Source organism: Rhinolophus sinicus, linkage group LG07 (assembly GCF_036562045.2).
Source record: "Rhinolophus sinicus isolate RSC01 linkage group LG07, ASM3656204v1, whole genome shotgun sequence".
Lineage (NCBI taxonomy): Eukaryota > Metazoa > Chordata > Mammalia > Chiroptera > Rhinolophidae > Rhinolophus > Rhinolophus sinicus.
In genome coordinates, this window is record NC_133757.1 from 22,621,535 (window position 1) to 22,648,200 (window position 26,666).

The 26,666-nt window shown below is 39.9% G+C and overlaps 1 protein-coding gene across 2 annotated transcripts in view; it reads left to right on the plus strand.

Annotated features, from left to right (window-relative positions):
- ARMH3 (armadillo like helical domain containing 3) overlaps positions 1-26,666 on the plus strand; it is a 142,836-nt gene that overhangs the window by 93,169 nt on the left and 23,001 nt on the right. For both annotated transcript variants that reach the window (XR_002136765.2, XM_019724983.2), the window contains exon 24: positions 20,173-20,251. Coding sequence is in view for 1 of the 2 variants with exons in the window: in XM_019724983.2 (XP_019580542.1) it covers positions 20,173-20,251 (79 nt within the window). In the remaining variant the exon portion in view is untranslated. The remainder of the gene's footprint in view (positions 1-20,172; positions 20,252-26,666) is intronic.

The window sequence follows — 26,666 nt, forward strand, 5'->3', positions numbered from 1 at the left end:
ATTTTTATTTGTTTACATTTAGGTACTTGTTTTTTGTTTTATAAAGGAATTTTAACTTTTTTTTTTAACATTTGGTACAAGAAATTTTATATAGCAAATAATTACAAAACACAAGGGCAGATACAAGGTAGAAGAAATTTTATGTACCGGTAGCAAATATACAATATTTATGCATCATAGAAGGCCAAGAACTCTTACGCATCATAGAAGGCCAAGAACTCTTCATTTTGTTAAATTCAACAAAACTGATTATTGTATTCCAGGGTATTATTTTTCATACAGATGTTATTAATTTCTAGAGTTACACTTTTAACTCATAAGCATAAATAAAAGAAAATCATTTATATAGATACAGAATTAGTACTATCCATGTATAATGAGCATCCTTATTTTTCCCTCACAAATTTGGGCAAAAAAGTGTGCATTATACACTGCAAAATATGGTATATGGTGCAATAATACTCAGTATAGCTCTATGACTGCAGCTTAGTGTGCTGACTGCTGACTACCCTGAGCAGATGTATGGCCATCATCCTGGCCCAGGCCAGGCAGATTATGTTTAGCAAGATACTGATTCCCTGAGTGACTTGCCGAGCAAATATCTCTGGGATTTTCAGTGTTGTTTCAGCTGAATGATTTTCAGCACTGCACCTAAAGGGGCTGCTGTGGCCCCCAACCAAGACTCCATCTGTTAAAAACCTCATATTGACTTCTATCCGGATTTACAAAAATCTGCCCCTTCTCCTCCTAATATGATAAATAATGCAGATATACTAGATAAAGTCTACTATGGGAGCAGAACTCTATAATCATTTTGCTCAGGGTTGAACCAAACTAATTTAATCATAATTAGGACTTTCTCAAATATCCATCTCTATCAAGTGGCTTATTTTTTTCTTATTCTAACTTAGCATGTTCATCAACACTTGCTGAGTCTAGCAAGTAGTAATTAAAAAGTTGTAGTTTGTTTAAAAAAACATTGTAAAAAGTGACAAGTTTTAGTAGAAAAAGAAATTATTAGATGGCATTTAAAATGTTTGACTGGTTAAATAGGCGATAATGAAACACTATGAGGTATATATAGGCTTATGTCAGCAGTGTGTCATATCTTAATCCTCTATTTTTATGCCCCTTTCACACAAAAGGGATTTAAAGTAAAATTTACTGACTATACATAGTGGACACTGGGAAATGCTGGTCCATTTTGACTAACTCTTTAATTAGTCAATAATCACTTATTATGTATTTTCTGTGTACCAACCCTGTACCCTTAGCTCCTGACCTGAATTGAGAGTACCACATAGCAAGACTTCATAAAATAGAGTACCATTGCAATTAAGACACTGGAAGGACATCTGAAGGTCAGGGTACAATCATGTTATACCAAAGACATAATGTGACCAGAATAGCTGTGCTCCCACTATAGGTCCTTTGAAAAGCTCCAGGAAATGACAGGTTACTGCTTACCACCCATCATTTGCTTCTAGAGAGTTTCTGAAGTATCCTCTCCCTCTGTGCTGTCATGGAAGTCACTACAGAAAGGAGGAAGATAGTTTGAGCACTAAACCAAACAGGTCTATTGGAGAAATTTGCCCCCTGGAGTCTGGGGGCTTTGACTTTTGTTAAGACTGATGTTCTTCCTTTTTTTAAAAAAAATTTTATTTAGCATTTATTTGATGGTAAATTTACTCCCAGTTTATAAGTTTTTGTTTCTTCAGTTTCTTCTGGGATATGTTTTTCTTCTGTGCAACCTCCTCTTCTGGTTTAGGGACAATCTGCTCTTCAGTTAGGATCATCTCAGTGTGGCAGGGAGAGCTCGTGTATGAGTTAATCCACCCATGAGCTCTTGGGAGCTTTGTTCATCTGGATGTGCTCAGTGACCAGAGAATCTACATCTAAACCCTTAAGTTCAGCAGTATTCTCTGCATTTTTAAACATTTTAATGTGCAGCAAAAATTCTGCACTCTTTTTGGTCCACCTACGCTGCATCCAGCCTCACTGTTTGGCCTGGGCACAAAATAGGTTGTCTGAAATCAGAATTAAATGTCCAACAAAAAATTTTTTTAATTACTTTTAACAGGATCTGAGCTTGTGTCTTTGACCACCCCACCATTTTTTAGATGAAGATAATGGTAAAAGAAATTATTACTTCATTTATGGACAGATTTGTCGAAAAATTAAGAGGAAAAGACTAAAACAAAAATCACCTTATAGAAAGTGAAAGATCTTCAATTAAACCACCAAACAACTGCCATTGAATATAAGACATGATATCAACAGATTGGTGGTTACCAGAGGGGAAAAGGAGATGGAAGGAGGGTGAAGAGGGTGAAGGAGGTCAAATATATGGTGATGGAAGGAGACTAGACTTTGAGTAGTGAACACATAATGCGATGATCTAGATGATCTAGAATTGTACACTAGAAACTTTAATTGTACACTAGAAACTTTTTAATGTTATTAGCTAACGTCATCCCAATAAATTTAATAATAATAATTTTTTTAAAAGAACAGCAAAAAAATGTCTTATATTCTATGTCAGTTGTTTGATGGTTTAATTGAAGATCTTTCACTTTTTATAATTTTTCCTCTTAATTTTTTGGCAAAATGTCCATAATTGAAGTAACAATTTCTGTTACCATTATGTCCATCTAAAAAATGGTGGGGTAGCCAAAGATACAAGCTCAGTTCCTGTTAAAAATAATTAAAAATTTTTTTTGTTGGACATTTAATTCTGATTTCAGACAACCTATCTTGTTGATTCATTTTTTTATTTTTTTTTAAGATTTTATTGGGGAAGGGGAACAGGACTTTACTGGGGAACAGTGTGTACTTCCAGGACTTTTTCCAAATCAATTTGTCGTCCTTTCAATCTTAGTTGTGGAGGGTGCAGCTCAGCTCCAGGTTCAGCTGCCATTGTTAGTTGCAGGGGGCGCAGCCCACCATCCCTTGCGGGAGTCAAGGAGTGGGAAACGAACCGGCAGCCTTGTGGTTGAGAGCTCATGCTCCAACCAGCTGAGCCATCCAGCCACCTGGGAGCTGAGCGGCAGCTTATTGACTTCATTCTAGTTGCGGAGGGCGCAGCTCACTGGCCCAGGTGGGAATCGAACCGGCAGCCCCATTGCCCAGAGCTCACGCTCTAACCAACTGAGCCGCCTGTCCGCCCCATTGATTCATTTTTAATGTTTTAATGTTAAGAAGAAACTTCTTGTTCAGTTTATATTTGCTGGTATTTCTTTTTTTTTCCCCTTCCATCTCTTCCCCCGCACTCCCGTTCAAGCTGTTGTTTCTCAGTCTAGTTGTGTAGGACACAGCTCCCTGGCCCCTGCTGGTATTATGAGGCTTGCGCTCCCCCCCCAGCTGAGGCAGCCAATCGCCAGTCGTTGGTCGGCTGCTCACAGGGGCTCACGGCAGCTCTCGCTGGCTGCCGGCCGCTCATGGCAGCCCACGGCAGCACACAGCAGCTCATGCCAACCTCTGGCTGCTCACGGCAGCCAGGCTCCAGGGAGAGCCATTGTTCACAATCTTAGCTTATTGGCCCATGTGTTGTCTGAAAAATAGGTTGTCTGAAATTGAACTGGCGACCGTGGCGTTAGGAGTACAGTGCTCCAACCACCTGAGCCACTGGGCTTGCCCTGACATTTCTTAATAGTGTTTACTTTATTATCTTGAAAAGTTTCTTATACAACAAACAGCTTTCTCATTTTGCCTTGCTAAAGCAAACTGCAGTTGCCATTCATCATGAAACTAGGAACATACCTTCTTCCAGTCTTTTTTTCTTTACTGTTTCAACATAGTGCTGTCATTTGCATCTCTACTTAATTCTGCATCAGTACTATGCCTTCATTTTAAATGTAAAAATCTGTTTATATTTACTTTTTGAAACTAGAAACATAATTTAATTTAAAATAATAGGTATTTTACTCTAATTACCAATTCTGATTTCTGTAGGTATCACTGTAACTCATTGGTCCAATACTGATGCAGTTTTGCCCTCCAGGGGACGTTTGGCATGTTTCATCATCACAACTTGACCGGGGTGGGGGCGGGGGGTGCTACTGGCATCTAGGAGGTAAAGGCCAGGGATGCTGCTAAACATTCTGCAGTGCCCAGGACAGTTCCCCACAACACATTAGCCAAAAATGTCAATAGTGCTGAGGTTAAAAAAAACCCAGACAACTCATGTTGTCTGTATAAAATATTAAATAAATACATTACATTGTTAAATCTATACATAGAAAATCATTTGAACTGAATCAATCCATTGACATCAACTAGACTGATGATGTGTAGTGCTAGAAATGACACATGTGCCTGGTGTGCACTATATATAATACAGCAATAATAGTTTCATACAAAGCAATGATTAAAGTGAAATGTAGTCCTTTCAAAACAAAGTTATATTTAATGGAATAATATTTTATACTATTTAGGGTTTTTTTTTAGTTTAAAGTGATTAAAATAAAAATTTGTTTCCTCAGTTGCACTAACCACATTTCAAGTGTTCAGTCGCCACACATGGCTAGTGTCTACAGAACAGGTCTAGAAGATTAGACATAATGGGTTGATTAACACCCATCCTCACACTGTAGGGCAGGGGGTGGGGGAAGTTGACTCCTTATTCACCTTAGGGTTTGAAGGTGGCATTCTAGCCTGGTTTCTATAGCCACTGTATATCTCTACTTTCTTTCTAAAAATAGACCAACACATTGCTTTATTAGACTATATATAACTCTGGGTTTTTGACCCGGCATTTTCCAAGGTCAGTTACTGTTAAAGAACAGGCCTAACATTGGTGATAACAATTGATTCCCAACTGTTCTTGCATTCCACTTGGATGAAACTGCTGGATCACAACTATTGTCACATTTTCTGAGCTTCTATTCACACTTCGTTAAAATTAGGCAGAGAATGAAGATTCATCATAACTTTTCAGTGACTACTTCCTTCTTGCTTAAAAAGCACCTTTCCATAGACCTGGAAGAGCAAGGAATTCAAAACACAGCAAATTATAGAATTGCTTGAGGGTATCTGAGTAGAATACAGTCAGAGGAGCTAAAGCTTGTTTCCTTTGTCAAACAGCATGTCAGGTCATCTCCCCTTTGATAATAACATTTAAAGCACAGCTTGGTGACATTTTGAGGTCTAGTGTTGTGAAGCTGTCTTCTTTCATCCCTGCTTGTTCCACCTTAGGCTGAAGGTTTTAGTCTAGACTGGAAAGTCTGACATAGAGTTAGTTTAACGGGGGTGTACCTACGTTGTATCATGAGGCACATAACTGACTTTTTTACCTGGAATAGAGAAACTTGTGTTAACTAATATAAAATGCTGTTCTCTATTTTTTTTCTTAACTGTTTTGAATCTGCATATCTGATCCTTTGTAGCTCCCTAGGTGAGCAAGCATCGTAGTTTTTTACTACCAGGATAGTTGTGCCTTTTGAACTTCATACCCTACCTAGAGGTCCCACAAGTAAGCATCTCAAACTTGACATTCTAAGGAATATGCCTATCCCCTTTTGCCCCCACAACTTAAGAACCATTTTCTCCTGTGTTTACTATTTCAATAAATGGTATCATCATCTGTTCAGTTGCCTAAAGTAGAAATCTCAGGGTTGCTTTAGAGTCTTCACTCTCCTTTACCCAGTCAGTAGGTTCTTTCAGCTTTAACTCCTAGATATTTCTCAAATAAATTCTCCATTTCTACAACCACCATTTTAGTTCAAGACCTCATAACCTCTTATATTACAAGAGTCTCCTAACTGTTCTCTCCGCCTTCATTCTTTCCCTTAGAACAGCCACTATTCGGTTTATTGAATCACTGCAGCTGAATTCAGAAGTACAGGTCTTCACACTGCTGGTAGGAGCGTAGGTTGGGACTATCATTTTGCCGGCAGTTTGGCAATGTCTAATAAAGTCCAAGTTGCCCAAACTTTATGACACAGTAATTTCATTCTCAGGTATATTCCCTTGAGACACTTTCCCAAATGATCACAGGATATATAAAGAAGAACACTTATTCAGTATTGTGGTTCTTTTTTAAAGGCATTTTACTCTGTATAACCTTTTTTTTTTTTTTAAAGATTTTATTGGGGAAGGGGAACAGGATTTTATTGGGGAACAGTGTGTACTTCCAGGACTTTTTTCCAAGTCAAATTGTTGTCCTTTCAATTTTAGTTGTGGAGGGTGCTGTTCAGCTTCAAGTTGTCCTTTCAGTCTTAGTTGTGGAGGGCGCAGCTCAGCTCCAGGTCCAGTTGCCTGTTGCTAGTTGCAGGGGGCGCAGCCAACCATCCGTTGTGGGAGTCGAACCGGCAACTTTGTGGTTGAAAGGATGCACTCCAACAGACTGAGCCATCTGGGAGCTCAGCGGCAGCTCAGCTCAAGGTGCCATGTTCAATCTTAGTTGCAGGGGGCGCTGCCCACCATCCCTTGCGGGACTGGAGGAGTTGAACTGGCAGCCTTGTGGTTGAGAGCCCACTGGCCTATGTGGGAATCGAACCAGCAGCCTTCGGAGTTAGGAGCATGGAGCTCTAACTGCCTGAACCACTGGGCCAGCCCCCTTCAGTATTGTTTTTAATACCAAGAAAATTGGAAAACATCTGCATTTCCATCAACAGAATGGATTGTGATAGATTTATACAATGGAATATTATACACACCGAAATTGGTTTAGAGCTACACAAATCAGTAAAAATCTCACAAATATAATATTGAATAAAAAAGTAAGTTGCAAAATGTAAGATAATATGCACAAAAATTTTACAAACACACAAAAAACAACAATATATGTTATTTAGACATACATTCAGATTAAGAATAAAGAATAAAAGAATAAAGCTGTGTATAGGAATGATAAATATCAAAATCAAGGGAGTATTGACTTCTGTGGAGAGAAATATGCAATCAGGAAGAATGATGTGGAGGGTTTGAAAGGTAATTGCAATGCTTAAGTTGGATGTTGGGTACACAAACAATCAGTATATTCTTTTGTTTTTTTTACTAGCTCAGTATATTCTTTTCTGCATCTTTTTCGAAGTCTAAAATATTTCAATAAAAAAAAAAATCACCAGATTTTAAATCTTGTGTGATTCTCCATCATTGATAGGGATAGGATAATGTCCAAAATTTTTCACATGACACCTTGACCCTGGCCTACCTTTCTAGCTTTATTTACTATCACTCTCCCATCTCTCCTAAGCTATGGCAAAATTGGACTTGGCCATAGTCTCAAATTTTATACTTCTGCGCCCTTGCACGTGCTTTTACCTAGAATGTCTTCCTATTCCTCTTTTCACCTAGCAAAATCCTGTTTATGCTTCAAAATCTAGCCCAGATGTCACCTTCCCTGAAAGCTTTCTGGATTCATTGAAGCAGAATGATTCATACCTGCCTTACCACTGGACTTTATACATTTCTCCCTTAGAGCAGTTGTCACACTGTGGTATCATTGTTTACTTGTCTGTCCATCACTAGATGGTGAGCTCCTAAGGACAGAGACCATATTTTTTTTAAAATTTCTGTAATCTCTGCCCCTAGTACAATGCAGTATGATACAATAAAAGAATGAATGGATGGCTGGAACGAATGGTTTCTTCTTCCAAGGCCTTTATCGTGCCACCATTGTCTTCCAGAACCATCACCTGATCTGAGGTCTTAAGCTAGGGAAGTGGATATTGAGACGTCTAAGTGCTTTTAGGGCTCCCCTTCTGATTGTGCTCTGCACATGTGTCTGTGGAGCCCCACTACAAAAGTCTGCTTCATATCTTAGTAGACTACAGGAAATGCAGTCTTGGTAGTGCATGGATTAATCTAGTATAGCCAGGAATTGTTAAGAGTCCCCTTTCTCAGTGATGAGCTGAATATGTTTATCCCAACACAGTAGAATTTACTGACTTCTAATTTATTTCAGGGTAACGAGAGGACAGCCAAAAGGTTTTAATTATCTGAAATGGGGCTTTGAGACAACTAAAGCCACTTTGAAGTGAATTATTGATAGCATTATGCACTGTTTTTCTTCATTTTTTTTTAAAGTAACAAGCCAAGGCAATTAATGCTATTTTTATCTTGCAGATTCACTGAATTTTAAAGATGATTTTAAGGATGCCTTTAAAAAATCTTCTCGTTAGCTGAGTGATGGGTTGCTGTCATTTATGTAAGCTAGAAGCCCTGCTGAAAGAACTGTGTGTTCTGGTGCTATTTCACGTGCTGTCGTTATAAATGTTTGGATGCCTTCCTGCTCTTGGCAGTAAGGTGTCTGTTCAGGCTCTTCATGGGTTAAAGGTTCTGTTGTGGATTTCTTGTTGAGGGCCTTCCCAAATATATATTATTGTCTTATAAATCAAAAGAGAACCAAGGAATCTGTTATAATTAACAGACAGCTGGAAAGCAGGGCCATTTATTCTCTTCAGTGTGGTTTGGTGGAGATCAGAGACTAGAGGCTTCAGTGTGGCTTTAAGTGAAACAGCTGCAGCACCAGCTGGAGAGTGACACACTGCAGAGGACGGGCACAGCACAGCTGAGATCCATTCAGTCCCATATGAGACTGACATGCCTGCCTTCAGCTTAGACAGTTGCTTTGTGTTTACATATAGTTCGGGGGGAAGGAGGGACAGAATCTGCCATAGCCCATCTCCATGAGCATCAGTCAGCACTGAGCAAAAAGGTGCCAACAGGACCCCAGGAGGCAAAAGTCTTGTGGCTTTCACAAAGGTATCCTGTTACTCCTTAGCTGGAAAAGCTTTAAAACAAGACCCTGGAAAATGAAGCTATAACTTTTCTCTTTGTTTTACTGGAAAAATTTGGCTGGCTATTTTTTGAATGGCTGAACCTAATTTAACTTAACTACTAAGGTTTCTGTAGTCTGATTTAGTAAAAATCGGGTGTTAGTCTCCATCCCTATAAGAAAATGTGCCAGGACATTCTCACCTTTCCTAGCCTGATTAAGTTAACTCATGTTTCAACACTTGACTCAAGCACCATTTCCTTTAGAATGCCTTTCCTAAGCCTCCAGGTTGGGCTAAATACCCCTGTGTGCTCCCATGATATCATTTGTCTACTCTTTGTCCAGCCCTTACCACATCATAATGAAATTATCTGTCCGTGGTATGTGTCTCTTCCACTAATCTATACGGTCCTTGCTACCTGGGATCAAATTTCATTCACCTCCCCCATTGCCTAGCGTGGTACCTGCTCATAGTAGGTATTCAGGTGTTTGTCAGACAGACTGAACTATCAAGTCATGAGCTGTGCTAGCAAACCCTTAGCTTCAGAAACCATAGAACTTCTAGGGACAGAGTGTTCCTTCACTACACGAGAAAGCAGTCAATGTGCAGATTCAGGGAGGAGGCGAAAATATAGAAGTTCTCTCTTTCTAAAATGGTGCACATAGGATAAAGTTCTGTAATCACCTCAAAACTAAATTTCTCCTTTTGGTAGTATCACCTTTTCAGGAGGGGAAAAACTTAACCACTATCTGGTACATGGGAGAGAAAGCAGCAATAAGTTCGTGAGCATAAAACAATTACACCCAGCCTCCCGTTGAAACAATCTGCCAGAGCCAACCACCTCACCCTCCACACAGCCTTCATTTTCTTACTCCAGAATTTCACAGACTCTCCCCCAAAGACCTTCATCTTGTTGCACTATTATGATGAATGTTTGGAACTGGCTCTCACCCCCTGCTTTACTAGCTATTACTGGAGGTGCTGTCAAAGAATCAGGTCCCAAATTTATCCTCCCGTTAAGTCCTCTCCTGGGCAGCGCTGCTTGGTTCTGAATGGTAGTCATCTAATCTCCCCTCCTTTTCCTACCTCCCACTGCCTTTGAATGTAAGGAAACTGCAGGCCCTGTTGCAAACAAAGCGCTCTGGTGGAAAGTAAGACTGCAAATCATTTTCTACCACAGTGGTTTGTTTGCTCTTGTTCTAGACTTAGGGAGAAGCTCAGATGTATGAGGCTGCACATGCGTGTGCTGTGAGACCTCCATCAGTTTCAATCACAAGTCCATTCCATGTTATTTCCTTAATTGGCTGGACATGTCTATGTCCCAGCAATGTCTTTAGGATCGCCTCTCTATAATGAGTTACAGATTTATTGGTTTCTGAACACAGGGGCCTTACTTCCTTACTTGTCTACTCTATTCCTCCGAATGATACACACGTAGCCTTTGATGAGTTTTAAAAATGGGTTCTATGGTTTTTTAATTTGTCTCCACAGATACTCTTACAGGCTTTCTTTTGTGAGAGTTTCTGTTGAATAGAAGCTCTCTGAGTCTCTGACTTAGTTGGCTACCATTTAGTCAGTTTGGGGCTTTCATTTTGACTCATGATTATTTTCAGAAAGAAATAGGGCCAAAAGTTGAGGCAGGTACCATTTGTAAATCTTCCATTTACTCTAGCAAATATCCATTTACTGTAGCAAACAGTGGGTTGTGTTCAATAATAGGTGCTGATTAGCTTGTTGAGAAAAATCTGGTCCTTTAGCTTTGGAGCTGACTCATTAATAAAGCTGATATTGAGGTAATTTTACTAACCATTGTCACCCCAATAAATTTAATTTTAAAAAAGCTGATATTGAGGCTTCCATTAACATAGGAAAAGCAACACTCCCCAGTAATATTTCTTTTCCTGTAACGAAAGAATATTGCAATGAAGTTTTAACTTTTTCCCTATTCAATGAGAGATACTATCCACTTGAACAAAGAATGATTCAGTACTTTGAGCAGCTTATTTATCCTTCATTTACTTCTGAATATACTAACCTATCTTGTTTTTCTTACCTTACTAACCAAACTGCTAGCCAGCTCCCTGCTTTCTCCCACACCCCTATCTCTCTAGCTCTCTAGGCCCCTTTCTCTAGCCAACCCCACCTCTTCGCCCCCACTATTTACATCCAGGCTACTTATAGGAAACCACGGGTGGTAGGGCAGAGCAGGTGAAAACAGCCTGCCTTTTCCTAGCTGACAAGAAGGGCGAAGGTCTCTGTCACGATGGGCGATGGGCGAGCGAGCAGACAAGGCCGAGTAACACTGCATCTCAGTGGTTAGCCCCTGCAGGCTCAGAGCTGACAGTGCGCTGTAATAAGATTCATCTCTGTTCACTTAACTGATGTAGGCTTTTTATGGTAAATGTTCGCTTGCTTAATTACTTTGGCAGACTCGCTGATTACCTTTCCTGAGGAGTTTCAAAAGGTCCCCCTGGGATGGAGCATAAACCTTTTTCCATGTCTTTTAATTTCTTTTTTTCCCCTTCTTCTGCCCTCCCCCCTCCCCAACTCCGGTTCAAACCGTAGCCGCAGCAGCCACAGCAGCCTACAGCAGCCCACCGCAGCTCACACTGACCTCCGGCTGTTCACGGCCGGCCAGCTCCAGGGAGAGCTGTTGTTCACAACGTAGCTGTAGAGGGCACAGTTCACTGGCCCATGTGGGAATCAAACCTGCGACCTCGGCTTTAGGAGCACGGTGCTCCAACCACCTGAGTCCCTGGGCCGGCCCCTTGTCTTTTAATTTCATTCTTTACTTGGCAGTACTTGAAAACCAATATGTGATCCATATGGCCACCATCCCCTGTCTCCTGTGCATGAGCATCAGAAAAATCACTCCTATCTAGTACAGTATCCAAATGGCCCACACTGGACCACTCAGAAATCTTGACAGACTTTTCCGTCCTTTGTCCGCATGAGACCCCATGCCTTCCTCCCCACCAATGAGATATATGCACAGCTCTTCTAATTGAGTTTGGGATCCATGTACCTTTCTTTCTCTAACTAGTGTGGGATCCACAGCAAGTTTTCCTCTCCCTCCCGTCCAGTATGTGATCCTCTAAAATAATTTCCCTTTATTTCTGAAGTGATAGGAAAAGCCTAAGTTAGCCTGTTGCTAATTTATTTTTGCCCTCCTCAAAGTTAAATTCCTTATAATAAACTGATTAATTGGGCTCATGAGAATGAGATGTAGTTAACATATTTCAGGTTTCTGGCTCATGCCAGTTTTCTAAAAGTTCTTGAGTCACATTCAAGGGATTAGAATGTTCACTATTAATTAAAATTAGATCACTTCTTGGGGTTTTGAGCTGATCTCCACTGCCTCAGAAGTCCTCCCAGGTATGTATTAGGATTTTCTTGTGTCTTGAAGTGGGACAGAAAATCTAATAGACATTTTCACATGGCCCATTTTGTTCCTTTATATTCACTTAATGTTTCTGAGACTGTAGAGGGGCCTTGCTTCTGGAGATAGGAAATCCAGTGCCAAACTAATTGCAAAGGCTATCACAGGTTTACATTCTGTAGCCCTAGGAACTCGGCCACCAACTCCTGGCCTGCCACTACAGAGTAAGGAAATCTGAAGCACAAAATAATGGGATCTGAGCAGGGATAGGCTAATCTTACAGGTGTTTTATCTCTAGGAAACTTTTGGAGTCTCTGTTCATTTACTGAGAGAAAGCTTTAATAAAAAGTAGACATTTTCTAAGGGGAATGGACTAAGTGATGTCTTTCATCGAAATGTAAATGCTGCATTTGACGTTTGTGGTTCCTTCAACTCCTGTTCATTCTTCATTTACATTCATTGTGATTGTGGAAATAGTGAAACAGTGTCAGGTTGGTATCTGAAGCAGGAAGGAATTCCATTCCTCTCTTATGGCAGTGCTAGAGGAGAGAATTTAGCCAAAGTGCATAAAGCCCATGGCATCTGACTTGGCTTAAATCTATGGTTTGGGGCCATAGTAACTAGAAATTAGCCAAGTAGCTATAACCAATTTCCAGCAGGTGATAAGGTGGAAACCTATGTTGGACAAAATCATGCATCAAAGGTAGCTCAAACTGCTAAAATGTATAGTCATGAGTACAGCTTCAGAATGAGGCAACTGCCCCTCAGGCCATGGTCATGTACATTTCATACACATTAACTCTTTCCTGTTTCCCTTCAGTTAATTAATTCTCAACCTTCATTTGTCCAATGCAGAGCCTGGATGAAAATATCCAGTAGGTGAATAACTTACCTGATGTGACACAATCTGTTTCTCACCTAGAAATCAAGAGCAATTCTGACTCAAATCATTCCCCAGGTTAAAATATGAGAGTTACTATGGTATAGTAAAGTTCTTTTTAGTAATTAAGTCAATTTACATAGTTAGATCATTGGGTAAAACAAGCAACTAGATACACTTGCCAATAGCTCATCCTTCCTGATGGTTGTCAAAATGGCTTCTGGAGTAGGGTTGCATTTTTGTGTGACTGGTCCTGAAAATGACCACAGGAATGGCAGTACAAAGAATGGGATAATTGGCACGAAAAGGTTAAGACCCTAGTGCATAGGGGAAAGTTAGAGGAACAACCCCTAACAGGTCAACGGCCAAAGTTTTTGATTAGATAGTTTCAAAGTGAAAAGGTTAGAAGGTAGTTCTTATTTGAAGTTTTATTTTGGTTAATGTTAATCAGCAGAGTCTCTGAAGCTTGTAATGCACTGCTGTTAACAGGCGTCATGGGAAATTGCTTTTTTTGTTGTTGAATTGGATGGGCTGAAGATTCATTGACTCCATGAAGGAGGAGGCTTATTACTGCACGAAGTGGGAGTATGTGTGGCAATTCTGAAGATGAAAAGAAATGTTAGTTTGAAATTAAATAACTCAACCTCAGATGAACCATTTTAACCACAGCCACACACCACTCGGTCATACCTTCACCCCTTCTCTGAAGCCAGTCTTTTACCTGTATGTCCGAAGGTTTCCCAGGTAGAAACAATTATAAATATGATGGTTTTCTTGTGTTTAACTCCATATATCTGAGAATATACTCTATAGTATGGATCACTGGACTGCTCTTTTGGGTTTAGCAAAGGGGAAGCTGCTTGGGGGGGAAAGTTCCCTTTAGGGTACGGTAGATGGTATATATATGAAAACAGAGGAAAGCTTTAGAAAGGAAATCTAACCAGATCAAGAAACTAGTACTCAGAGCGGTTGGTCTCTTACCCATGGTCACACAGCCTAGTAGTGGAGGAATCAGGAATTAAACTAAGGTCTACTGCCTCTAAAGCCTTGTTTTTTACTATATATATATATATATCTCATGTTGTTTCGTGAAGCAATGGTATTTTAACCAGGTCTTTGAGAAAAAAGACTTAGCCTTTTTAGTGGTGAAGAAAAGTAACATCCCATGTTAAGAAAAACATATAAATAAAAGCATGACTTCTAGTTGTACATGTTTAGCAAGTATTTAAAAATACAAGGCTATAGCTCTTAAGAGGTTGGGGCTTGAGGTCCAAATTTATTTTTATCAGACTTCAGATATTCACCCATAGTCTCTTTAATGTAAATCTGGTGGCCTTATAGGAATAATTTTAAAGTGAAACTTTTAAGAATCTTCCAAGTATGTACCATGTTGAGTATACCAGTTATGTTTTCTTCCTTAGAATAAGAGCTACAGGAACTTTTCCTGTGAGCCACCTTTCCCAGTTTTTCTCCTTTCTGCCTGAAGGATTTACATAGCAGCTTTCAGCGGCAGCCTGCTGCCTTCAGATATCTCAGTAAGGAAACAATCACCATGTTCTGGGCTTCTGGATGAAGCTGTTATTTATTGTTTCATAAAAGACACTTAGGTGCTCCATCGCTGGGACATAGTGGGATTGTGAGAAATGGTATCGGTGGAGGATTTGCTTTAGATTCACACTGGCTATTAGGAAGAATCCACATTTTCTCTTACGTTACACTGCCTACATTTTTAAGGTAACATTCCAAGCATTTCTTGGGTGAGTTGGGCATTAACCATGTATCTCAGCCATCATCCACCCAGCACTAAGGGAAAGAAAGCTGCTTTGCAGAGTCATGAGTCAGAGAGAATAAGTTAAAAACGAACCAAGAAATCCCCAGCCAGTTTGTGGCTCAGCCTTGCTGTTCCATCTGTCCACTTCATTTTGCTTCATTTTATATAAGTGACCCCTGTCTTCAGCTGTCAAAAACTTGACAGTTGCATTGGAGGGTAGCCCAGATTCTTGCCCTTAGAGGTGCTCTCGGTACAGAGCCATCCCTCAGTGTGGCTGGCTGTAGCAATTTCCTACTGTGCCATTGTCTATTTCTTTTTCCTTTCCATTTTGGGACTTCCTAATACAGTAGCATTAGTAGACCAGTACCAGAGTATAACACACTCCCCCACTCCTCCCCCACCCCCAAACAAACAAAAACTTAAGCTTACTTTTAGAAGCCACTAGATTACTTTAATAAGAAATGCCAGAAAGCTTTTCTCTGGCCTCCTGGTATGACTTAAGAGGAAGAGAAAGCTTTGCTGTCTTCAGTGACAACTTTTATTCCTTATTTGGAGAGCAGCTGTCCATGTCTGTGCCATCTTTTCTCCCAGGATGGGAATAGATCATTTTTGTTGTTTTCATACTTTTGGAAAATGGCTGGTGATCATGGACCTCCTTGCTTGTGGTGAGACTGGACAAAACCTCCGTAACTTTCGTTTATTCACTCATTCAGTTTTAAAAATTGAATCGTGTAGTGTCCCGGACATTTTGCTAAAAGCCTGGAAATATATTGGTGAGCAAAAGTAATTTGGTCCTTGCTGTCATGGAGCATTTAATTGCACTTTGAGGAAAGCTGGAGGTTTGGTTAGAAATTATATTCCCTTTCTCCACCAAGTTCTACCTCCAGATTCCTTTTCCTTTCCTTTCCTTGGGCCTTATGTCTTTAAATCTTCTTCTTAGTTCTGGGTAGATGGCTCTCTCTGAGTAATGTGGACTGTTCCAGCCATTTCTAAAAAAAAAAAAAGTGGTCAAGAGTATTGAAATTAAGAGAACACTTCCATCAATCTACCCCCAACATTTTATTTCAACGAGTTCTTTATTCAGCAGCCAAAAGTTGACATCATTTACCAAATGGAGACCTTTTAATCTACAGCTATCGCGCATGTTACCGGGAGTTGCGCTTCTCATCTCCAGGCAGGGTTGGTGCTCCCTGCGCATGTGGCTTCCAGTGCCAGTCTCGCCAGAGCTCTGCTCCCTCTTGTGGGACTGCACCACAGGGGTTTCTCCAGAAGCTCCCTAAACTCTAGCTGCTGCACTTCACAAAATAGTCAGTGGCCCAGGGGGCTCCTTTTCCTCCTGCCACCAGCATTGCTAGCTCTAGGAAAGTTATCTTGGTGAATGAAACACCCTGGGATTTGTGAATTCTATGTGGAATTCATTTGCGGAGGAAAGCAGCTTTCTCAAGAACTGCTGGCTGGAATCAAGGAGGCCTTAGTCTTTTTTTTTTTTTTTTTAAACAACTTTATTCACATATTATAATCTACCCATTTAGCACATAAAACTCATTGTTTTTTAATATATTCACAAGGTTGTACAACCATCACCAGTGTAATTTTAGAATATTTTACCCCCTCCAATAGGTACGCCGTACCTATTAGCATTCCTCAACCCCCATTCCTCCTCTAACAACCCCCTGCCCAGACCCAGGCAACCACTAATATACTTTCTGAGAAGCTGGTAATCCGTATGGCTACGTTTGTGGCATCTGTGGTTGGAACTTTGTAGCATAGGAACCTCAGAGTGGTCATCTTCTAGAAGAGAAGGAAATAACCCAGAAGGTAAAAGGTACAAAAGGAGGCAGTCACCTACAGAATGAGAAGCAGACTTGATCCACTCTACTGCTTTGCTAATAAACAATACTGACCCTGGCTTACCATCTGCTTTGCCTAAGTGCCAGCGTTCCTGTGAGGAGTAGAACGTCCACGTATTAGTCTTCATAGCTGCCATAACATAATACCATAGACCTGGCAGTTTAAAACTCAGAAATTTATTTTCTCAGTTCTGGAGGCCAAAAGTCTCAGATCAAGGTTCAGCAGGGTGGGTTTCTGGTGAGGTCTCTCTTCCTGACTTGCAGACAGCCACCTTCTGTCTGTGTCCTTACATGGTGGAGAGAGAGAGATCAAACGAGCTCTCTGTTGTCTCTTCTTACAAGGACACAAATCCTGTTGGGTCAGTGCTCCACCCCTATGACCTCATTTAACCTTAATTACATCAGTAAAGGCCCTCTCTCCAAATATAGTCACATTGGGGATTAGGGTTTCAACATACGAAAGAAATTCTTTTGTGTGGAGGGGGATGACAAGTAACCCATGTAACAACCCAGTATGAACCTAGTGGGGATGTCCTGATAGCGCCTTTCCCAGCCGCCTGCTCATGTAAGACTCACTCCTCTTCCTGGTCTCTTCAGGTACATTCTTTTCTGAGCGTCATTTTCTGTCAGGCTAGTCAGGGGCAAGGAACTTACTTGTGCCCTGCTTTCAGTATTCACCTTCTCTGAACCTGCCCTTTTTGAAGGGTGGGGCTTGAGTAGAATGGGTGGGGAGGGAATTAAACTCACATTCTGCTCATTCATCTTGTAGTAGAAAAAAATGTCCAGTTTTTTGTTGCTGGAACACTCAAATTTTAGACTTCAGCACTGGACAGTTGCTACCTGTCGGGTTTTGATCAGTAAAAATGAGAGAGCTACTGTTAGAATCTCTCAAGAGACCCCTTCCCCCCATTAAATATTTAAAAGAGAAGGTAATATATCCTTTTGGAGGTGATATCAGTGAGAATGAAAGTCTAAAGAAAAAAGAGACACCTCCCTCATGCATAAATCAGTACCTTGTCTTTCTCCCACTGAGAGCTAGTCAGGCATAAGTCCTAGTCTGGGGCCACGGCCAGGTGGGGGCAGTATGGAATCACAACCCAGGTTAGCCCTAGTAGTCGCCAAACTTCCATGGGAAGGAGAAGCTAAGTATTTCAATCACTGCAAAGGCATGTGTCACTCAGTGTGGGCTGACTTAGCCTGGAATCAGTGTTCTGTCTTCTCTCTGCTTTCTCAGAACATATTTCCATTTCAACAGTATGAAGTCCTGAGAACTTTAATAAGAAGCTCCCAAGCCCTCTCTCAAATTCCTTGCTGAAGAGCCTAGAGGGACAACAGCCAGTGTCAGACTATTTTTCTTACCTGTTAGGCCTAGTGCCCTATACCTGGCATCTCCAGTAGATCAGATTAGTAGTCAGATTTTACAGGTGAAGGTCCCAAAGAAACAGTAAGAAAAGTAAAGCAGAGGCATATACCCCATGCCCTTTGTGAGTACTAAGTTAGAAATTACTTATGGGGTTTAGACTGTCCCACCTCTGCCACATTTCTAAACAGTCCCTCCAGTTGCCTAGTGGGAGACCTTATTCACCTGCTGAGATGTAAAGCTCTGGGATGAGAATATCACAGGGCAGGTAGGAGGATGATTTTACCTTCATTCCAAATATAAATTCCCAGAGTGGCAAATCTGTCATAACCTTCAGCAAAACAATGTCAGCATATATGCTTTGCAGTATAAAGCACAGGGCTCCTGACCCATTTCTATCCTATTTGATTTATTCATTCATGGAGTATTTAGTGAGCACCAGCTGCATGCCAGGGATTGTGCTAGGTGTGTGACATTGCTTAGTTATATAAATGTTGCAAGAATCCTCCAAGATTTAGTCACTCTTTCAACAAACATTTATTGTACGCCTACAATGTACTATTCCTAGGTACTGTGCTAAGTGCTAAGGCAGGTATTATTACCACTTTTTTTTCCTCTGGTGAGACATACAGCTTCCCCAAAATCATTCAGAATAACAAGTGGTCAAAATAGGATTCCAGACTATGATTTTTGTGAAGTTTCTGTCTTACAGTTTTATTATCTATATTAAATTAAGTGGTTCTATAATTCATTACTATCAATAAGTTATATTAAAAGAAAACATTGATTTCTATTATGTTATCATACACACACATTTTAATAAACTTTTTATTTTGGAATACTTTTAGAATTACAGAAAAAGTGCAAAAATGTGCCCCTCAACCTAATTTCCCCCATCTTACATTACCATGGTACATATATCAACACTAAGAAACTGGCATTGATACATTACGATTAACTAAACTCCATATTTTATTTGGATTTCACCAGTGTATCAATTAATGTCCTCTTTCTGTTCCAGGATTGAATTCAGGGTATCACATTGCATTTATTTGTCATGTCTCCCAAATGTCCTCTGGTCTGTGACTATTTCTTCATGACCTTGACAGTCTTAAGGAAGACTGGTCAGGTATTCTGTAGAATGTTCCCCAATCTGTGTTTGTCTGATGTTTTTCTCGTGATTAGACTGAGGTCATAGGTTTTTGGAGTGCACAACAGAGGTGAAGTGCCCTTCCCATCAGATCATACCGGGGTTACTTGACAGCCACATGACATCACTGGCAGCGTTCACCTTCATCACTTGGTTAAGGTAGTGTTTGCCAGGATTCTTTACTGTAAAGTTAACTCTTTTTCCCTTTTTCTACTCTATTCTTTGGAAATAAGTCATTCAGTCTAGCCTACCCTCAGTGGGAATGGGAACTAAACTTCACCTCCTAAACAGAGAGTATCTATACATATTATTTAAAATTGTTCTGCTAGGAAGGTTTGTCTCTTCTCTCCATTTATTTAACCATTTTGATATCAATATGGACTCAAGCTAAACTCTGATCTAAAGCCTATGTTTTTTCTGCTACTCTAGATAAGAAATGACAAGGACCTATACCAAAGCATTGGTTTCAGGGAAATTTATTGATTTCAGATTTCGGAGATTTTTAAGAGGTAGATTTGATAAGACTCGGTGACCTTGGTGAGGGAGTGATGGAGAAGGGGGAGTGTTTGAAAAGAACACTTAGATTTTGGTTCGAATGGCTGGAAATAAAATTTTGATTTGAAATATTAACTAACAAGTGAAGGTTGATTCTAGGCTTTGATAAAGCTGAGCTTCTTCAGGGACCATTTAGCCTACATGCTGGTCCAGCTTTACTGAGCGCCCTGTTCTCCCACATCAGAGCAAACTATTCTTTGTGACAGATGTACCAGGGCCCCTGGTTGGAAAGTCCCCTGGGTCCTGATTCTTGTCTGAAGGATGCTTGGTTTCGTTTTTTGTTTGGTTGTGAGGTTTTCGCTAGTTCATTTGCAGAGCAGAGATGCTCTATTCTCTAATAATTATGAAACCCTTCCCATTTCAGAGTGACCTCGTGTTCAGTAAGAGAACAGTTACCCTGACAGTCACTCTCATCCTCTCGTACTGCAAACCAGAGAGCACATGATACTTGTTTTTAACTTCTTTTCTTCCATCTGGTGCTATATTAATGCTAATTCTTTGTTTCAGAGCCATCATCAACCACTTTAACCCCAAAATTGAATCCTACGCTGCTGTGAATCACATATCCCAACTGTCGGAGGAGCAGGTAAGCCACTACTCGCCGCAGAGTGACCCTTGTTGGTGGCTAAAATCAAGTAGTTGCCCATTCTCTGATGGCACAGGGATTCTGTGACTGAGCTTCTAGTGGGAGTGGCAAGAGCCAGGCTGCTGAGAGGAATTAGTAAGAGATTTGTTGATAGTACTTTAAATAGTAATGGCTCTGCTTTTGTGCCATGAGAGGTTCATTTAATCATATAGAAGATACGTAGGTGAAAATTTGGTGAATTCTTAGTTTAGAGTGGGTGATAAGGCATTTCTGTTTTTAATTTTAGGCAGAGTCATTCTGATTTTTGAAAATAAAAAATGAGAACTTAGAAATAGATGAAACTGCCAATTAGAAAAACCCTAAGTTCAGCTTAATTTGAAGCTGTTTGGCTCGTTAAAACATGAGCCCTCATTGGGACAGATTTTCTTTAGTAACTGAGTTCTACTTGCCCCGAGTAATTATCTCTGAGCAGGTTTTTCGGTGGTATGGGCTGAGTTGCAGATTCAGATAGCATTGTGTGTTTGTTTTCCCTGAGTCTGACATGATTTCCCCTTCTCCCAAAGTGCCTGCACTCAGCTCTGCATTATATATAAAAGTAGAAATGGGACTTGAACGCCTGGCATGGGCTTGAATTTGATGTTTCAGAATGAGACTCTTGAGTCCTGTTTTTTTAAAGAACAAAATACGACATCGTATTCACACAGTCTCCCTTCCTTCCCACCCTACTCACAAGTTGGAGGGCTGGGGTATTCAGGAGGTAAGTCCAGTATAGGCTCCAAGCCAGCATGCTCCACTTGGCCCTTGTGGCCGCGCATCCGTGTAACCCTTCCCTGAGCCTCTTGCTGGCAGAGCCAGCCAGCTATAGTGTGACTGTGTGTTCCTAAAAGCTATTCAGCTCACCCAGCGAGGCACCAAGCAAGCCTTTTCCCTCACAGATAAGCTTCTCAGTATTCCCACCAATGGCTCTTTCCTCAGCCAGATGGATAGGACTCTATTAGTCTATCAGTTGTTCCCTTTGACATATTTGTTCTCTTTTGTGAGACCAGCTGTGATAATCCATCCTCTTACTTAAACTGCTTTTATAAATGGTTTCGTTTTCTTTTTTCCTATTCTGCCTGTGGAGCAGTCCTGAGTCCTATTCTTTGATACCGCTGCTCTCATGAGGTGCTTGGAGATGCTACCTGTTTCCTGATGTACCAATTCAGATCGGTTTTCATATCATTTTTATACAAAATAATTCACCATCTCGAGTTTTGTTCACTGAGAGAAAAGGTGACTTTCTTATCACAATGAGCTCTGGTGAGCTAAAAGCTTTTTTTTTTTTTTTTTTTAAAGGACGACACATTTTCTCTGTCAGCCACGTGCAGTATTCATCCCCCAGCAGTTTGGGAAGGTCAGGCTGAAATCTTTCTATAGCAGTAGCAGCCACAGACCAATAATAAAAATCCATTCTGGCGCATGAGGCAAATCTGGAAAAGGATGATTAGCAAGCACGTGTCCTCACCCTCCTCCAACTTCTTTCCAAGTTAAATGAAGTGATGAAAAGTGCCTCTCAAAAAGAGTCCAAAGCCAAAGATGAGAAGGAGAGTAGATAGCCCTGTGTGAGAACGGAGAAGGCATGGCAGCTCTCAAAGATTTATTTACCGTGTTTCCCCGAAAATAAGACCTAGCCGGAGCATCAGCTCTAACGCGTCTTTTGGAGCAAAAATTAATATAAGACCCGATATTATGTTATATTATACCCAATAGTATAGTATAGTATAGTATAGTATAGTATAGTATAGTATATAAGACCAGGTCTTATATTATATTAAAATAAGACCCGGTTTTCTATTAATTTTTGCTCCAAAAGACATGTTAGAGCTGATGGTCCGGCTAGGTCTTATTTTTGGGAAAACACGGTACTTCATCAATAAATAATTACATGCCTGCCGTATACAAGGTGCAGTGCTGGGTAGTGGGGATCAGTGGTGAATAATCTAAGTGTAGTCCTTGCTCTCATGGAGTTTTTGTATACTCATAACCTCTCTTAATCCTTTCCACTTGGGGAGTGGGGGAAGGGTGGTAATATTCTGGGACCCTTTTCAAAACTTCCTCAAAATAGTTGTTGCTTCCTTTCCCTGACTGACTTTGAAAGGCGCTAAATGACAGCATTAGGGTACACTTGGTTTTATTCTCAGCGCTATCGGATTAGAAGTATTTGACCGCCTTGTTAATCTCCAACATGTATTGGAGCACTTCTCTCCCTTCACTTAATGCTAATATCACTGAATGTTGAGTGTATTCACAGCTTCCCAAAGTGATGGCTTTGAGATGCAGTAGCGTCCTGTAGCTGTTAGCAGCAAACTAAGTAGAAAGACAAAAATCAGTAACTTAATCCCCACGTAGATTTTAAAGTACTCCCAAACTAAAGCCTAAAGACCAGGGATAGGCGTTAACTGGAATTTATAGCACCCAGTAAGATAGAAGACAAGAGAGGGCTCTTTGATAGATCTGCCTGCCCAGCCTGCCATTTTTTTCCTGGCAAGAGATTTGTGAAAATTTGAGTTCTGACATTCCCCCCAGACATGTTCCAGCCTCTGTGTGAGACATTTCAAGGTAATGCTTGTAAATCCATTATTGCTTATTAAACAAAGCCCATTCTCTCACACTGGGTTGGGGTTTTTTTTGTTGTTCTTTTTTCCAGTTGTACAGAAGATAGATGACACTTACTTTTCATTGGCTTCATGGAGGGCAAAGCTTTTTAATCAGTTAATACCCTCAGCATGACTGAGTGGTCTTGCATTTCGTAATGTAATAAACTGCATGAATTTTTATATTGTATACACAAGTGTCACATTTGCCTGGGATTGGTAGTGAAGCTTGTTCATTTTGACTCCTTTTTTTGTGTGTGATAAAATATACATAAAATTTACCATCTTAACCATTTTAAGTGTACTGTTCAATGGCATTAAGTACATTTACATTTTGTGCAAACACCACCACTATCCATCTCCAGAACTTTTTCATCATTCCATACTGAAATCCTATACCCATTAAACGGTAACTCCCCATTTTCCCCTCCCCCCAGGCCCTGGTAACCACTGTTCTACTTTCTGTCTCTATATATTTGACTACTCTAGGTGCCTCATGTAAGTGGACTCATAATATTTGTCCTTTTGGATATGGTTTATTTCACTTAACATAATTAATGTCTTCAATGTTCATCCATGTTGTAGCATGTACCAGAATTTCATTCCTTTTCAACACTAAATAATATTCCATTGTGTGTATATACGGTGTTTCCCCAAGAATAAGACCTAGCTGGACCATCAGCTCTAATGTGTCTTGGAGCAAAAATTAATATATGACCCGATCTTCTTTTAGTATAATATAAGACCCAGTCTTATATAATATAATATAATACCATATCATATCATATAACATAATATAATATAATACCTGGTCTTATTTTAATATAATATATATAATGTATAATAATATAATTAATATAATTTTAACTTAATATATTAATTTTTGCTCCAAAAGACGCATTAGAGTTGATGGTCTGGCTAGGTCTTATTTTCAGGGAAACACGGTAGCTCATTTTGTTTATTTATGGTGGACATTTAGGTTGTTTCTACCTTTTGGCTATTGTGAAGAATGTTGCTGTGACATTGGTATATAAATAGCTGTTTGAGTCCCTGACGTTAGTTCTTTTGTATACATACCCAGAAGTGGAATTGCTGGATCAAATGGTACTTCTATGTTTAAGTTTTTGAGAGACCACCATACTGTTTTCTATGGTGTACCGTTTCACATTCCAGCTTGTCCACATCATTGCCAATATTTGTTTTCTGGGGTTTTTGTTTGTTTGTTTGATATAGCCATCCTAATTGGTGTGAAGTGGTATCTCGTGGTTTTGATTAACGTTTCCCTAATCATTATTGATGTTGAGCATGTTTTCATGTGCTTATTGGCCATTTGTCTATCTTCTTTGGAGAAATGTCTATTCAAGCTCTTTGCCCATTTTTTAATTGGGTTTGGTTTTTTGTTGTTGAGTTTTAGTTCTTTATATTGTATTCTGTGTATTAATTCCTCATCAGATACATGATTTGCAAATATTTTCTCCCATTCTGTGGTTGCTTTTTTACTATGTCGACAGTGTCTCTTGATGCACAAAGTTTTTAATTTTGATGACGCCTTACTTGTCTATTTCTTCGTTTGTTGTCTGTACTTTTGGTATCCTAAGAAACCATTGCCAAATCCAATGGTATGAAGTTTTTCCCCTATGTTTTCTTCTAAGGGTTTTATAGTTTTAGTTCTTACATTTAGGCCTTTGATCCATGTTGAGTTAATTTTTGTATAAATTTTTGTATATGGTGTTTGTTAAAGGCATTTGACTTATTTTTATATTTCACATATCTTAATGAATAAAAATTATGGAGAAGATAGAACTTTTTTCCCCAAGAACTGTGAAACTACTCCCAGTTTATCCCCTACTGGGTTTGCTTGTCTCTAGGACATCTTGTAAAAATTGCCCTTCAGGCCTCTTGCCCACACTCGGCTGAGATTTATCTCCTTTATCTCCCTAGTATGACTTGTTGGTAAGCATCTGTCCCTAGCTGGTAGAATCATTTGATGTGCTCCCCACCCCCAGTGGCCTATACCCTGATTTTCATTCTCCTAGTAGGATGGCTGGGTCTCACAATCTGTGTTTCATAAGTAAGTCCCAGTGACCCTTTTGTCTGTACTAAATAAATGTAGATGAGAGGTATTTAAGAGAAACTCTTGACCCCAGGCTAAGTCTTGGGTTTGGATGCTTTGAAGACATCTGTCTTGATGATGCAATCCTCCCTCAGAGACGTTTGTTAATATAGAAGAGCTCTTCAGGGGGTTCTCCTTCCTGTCTTGTCCTACCCTAAACTCTCATATACTCCCTCTCCTTTATTCCTGCTTTTCACATTAGGAAAAATACTTGTTACAATTGGCTAGATCATATTAGAAATGGGTCCACATTCAAGAGGTCTGTTATGAAATCGCTTGGAATAATACTAGCTCACAGATTCTTAACCTAAAGTCAAAGAATAGGCTTTAGAGAATTATTGCACACTCTGAAATTGTGTGTAAAATTATGTATATGTCCTTTTTTTTTCTTGAAGAGGGTCCATCTTTCTTAAAATTCTTAATCAGTCTTTGACACCTGCTCCCAATTTTTTTTAAGAATCATTAGCTTAGCTGTCTTGAATAATATCTCATTCTTTCCTTGCCCCCAAAGCCCTTAGACTTTTGAAAATTCCCATTGAGGATCTTGAGCCCCTTTTTAGGCTATTTGTTTTGGTTTACAAATGCTATGACATACTGATTTATATCAGCTCTAATTTCCTTATTGGCAAGAGAGGGCTTCATTGCGGAACTGTACAGAAGATTCTATAGAGCCCTGAATGTCTAGAGTACATAGTGACAATTTAAATTCAAGTCAAAACCTCCTCTGAGCACCTGATTCCTTAAGCTTTCAGTCACATTCATGACCAGTTTTGTTCCTTTGAAATATACCATTGGAAAGCAAGTAAATGATTGGCCCACTCTTACCTTCTTTAGCCTTCATTCAGCTATCAGTATTTCAGCATCTAGTGCCTGCTCTGTGCTTCAGATTGAGCTAGGCATTTGAGGGATATAGAAGTATGATAAGGGGCCTTTGTTCTCAAAGGATGGAGTAAGTGCAAGAAATGGTTTAAGGCAACTTATTGTCTATAGCCCGACCAGTTCTAGCAGTAGGATCTGTGAGTTCCCGTCAAGAGAAAGATCTCTACAAGTCGTGGTGGTCAGGAAAGGAGTGCACACTTTGAGCTGGAAGAGGAGGGATAGGATTGGATAAATGGAGAGGCACAGATTGTAAAATGTACATTGTAAAATGTACTCAAAGTCAGGACCTGGAAAGGACAGAAAGAATGGAGAAGAGTCCTAGAGTTTCTGTAAGTCTTATCCTTGGGCCACAGGGTACCCAGAGTTGGATGACTTAGGAATATAATTTACCAATTTAAATTATCATAGCTTCCGTAATCTGTGATGCACTGATTGTACTGCATCTGTGATGCAGTGATGCACTGATTGTACTGTCTTTGATTCAATTCACAAGTGTCCATCAAGGGCCTGGTATGAGGCAGCCCCAGTGCTACACATCTGGTAAGACCTAATAGGCAAACCTATCCTTTTTGTTTTTGGTAAAAAACATATAATAAAATGTACCATCTTAACCATTTTTAAGTGTACAGTACAGTAATGTTAGTATACGTACATTGTTATGCAGTCTATGCACAACATATGTCTAGAACTTTTTTATCTTGCAAAACTGAAGTCTATGCACAACATATGTCTAGAACCTTTTTATCTTGCAAAACTGAAACTCTAGTCATTGAACAACTCCCCTTCCTTC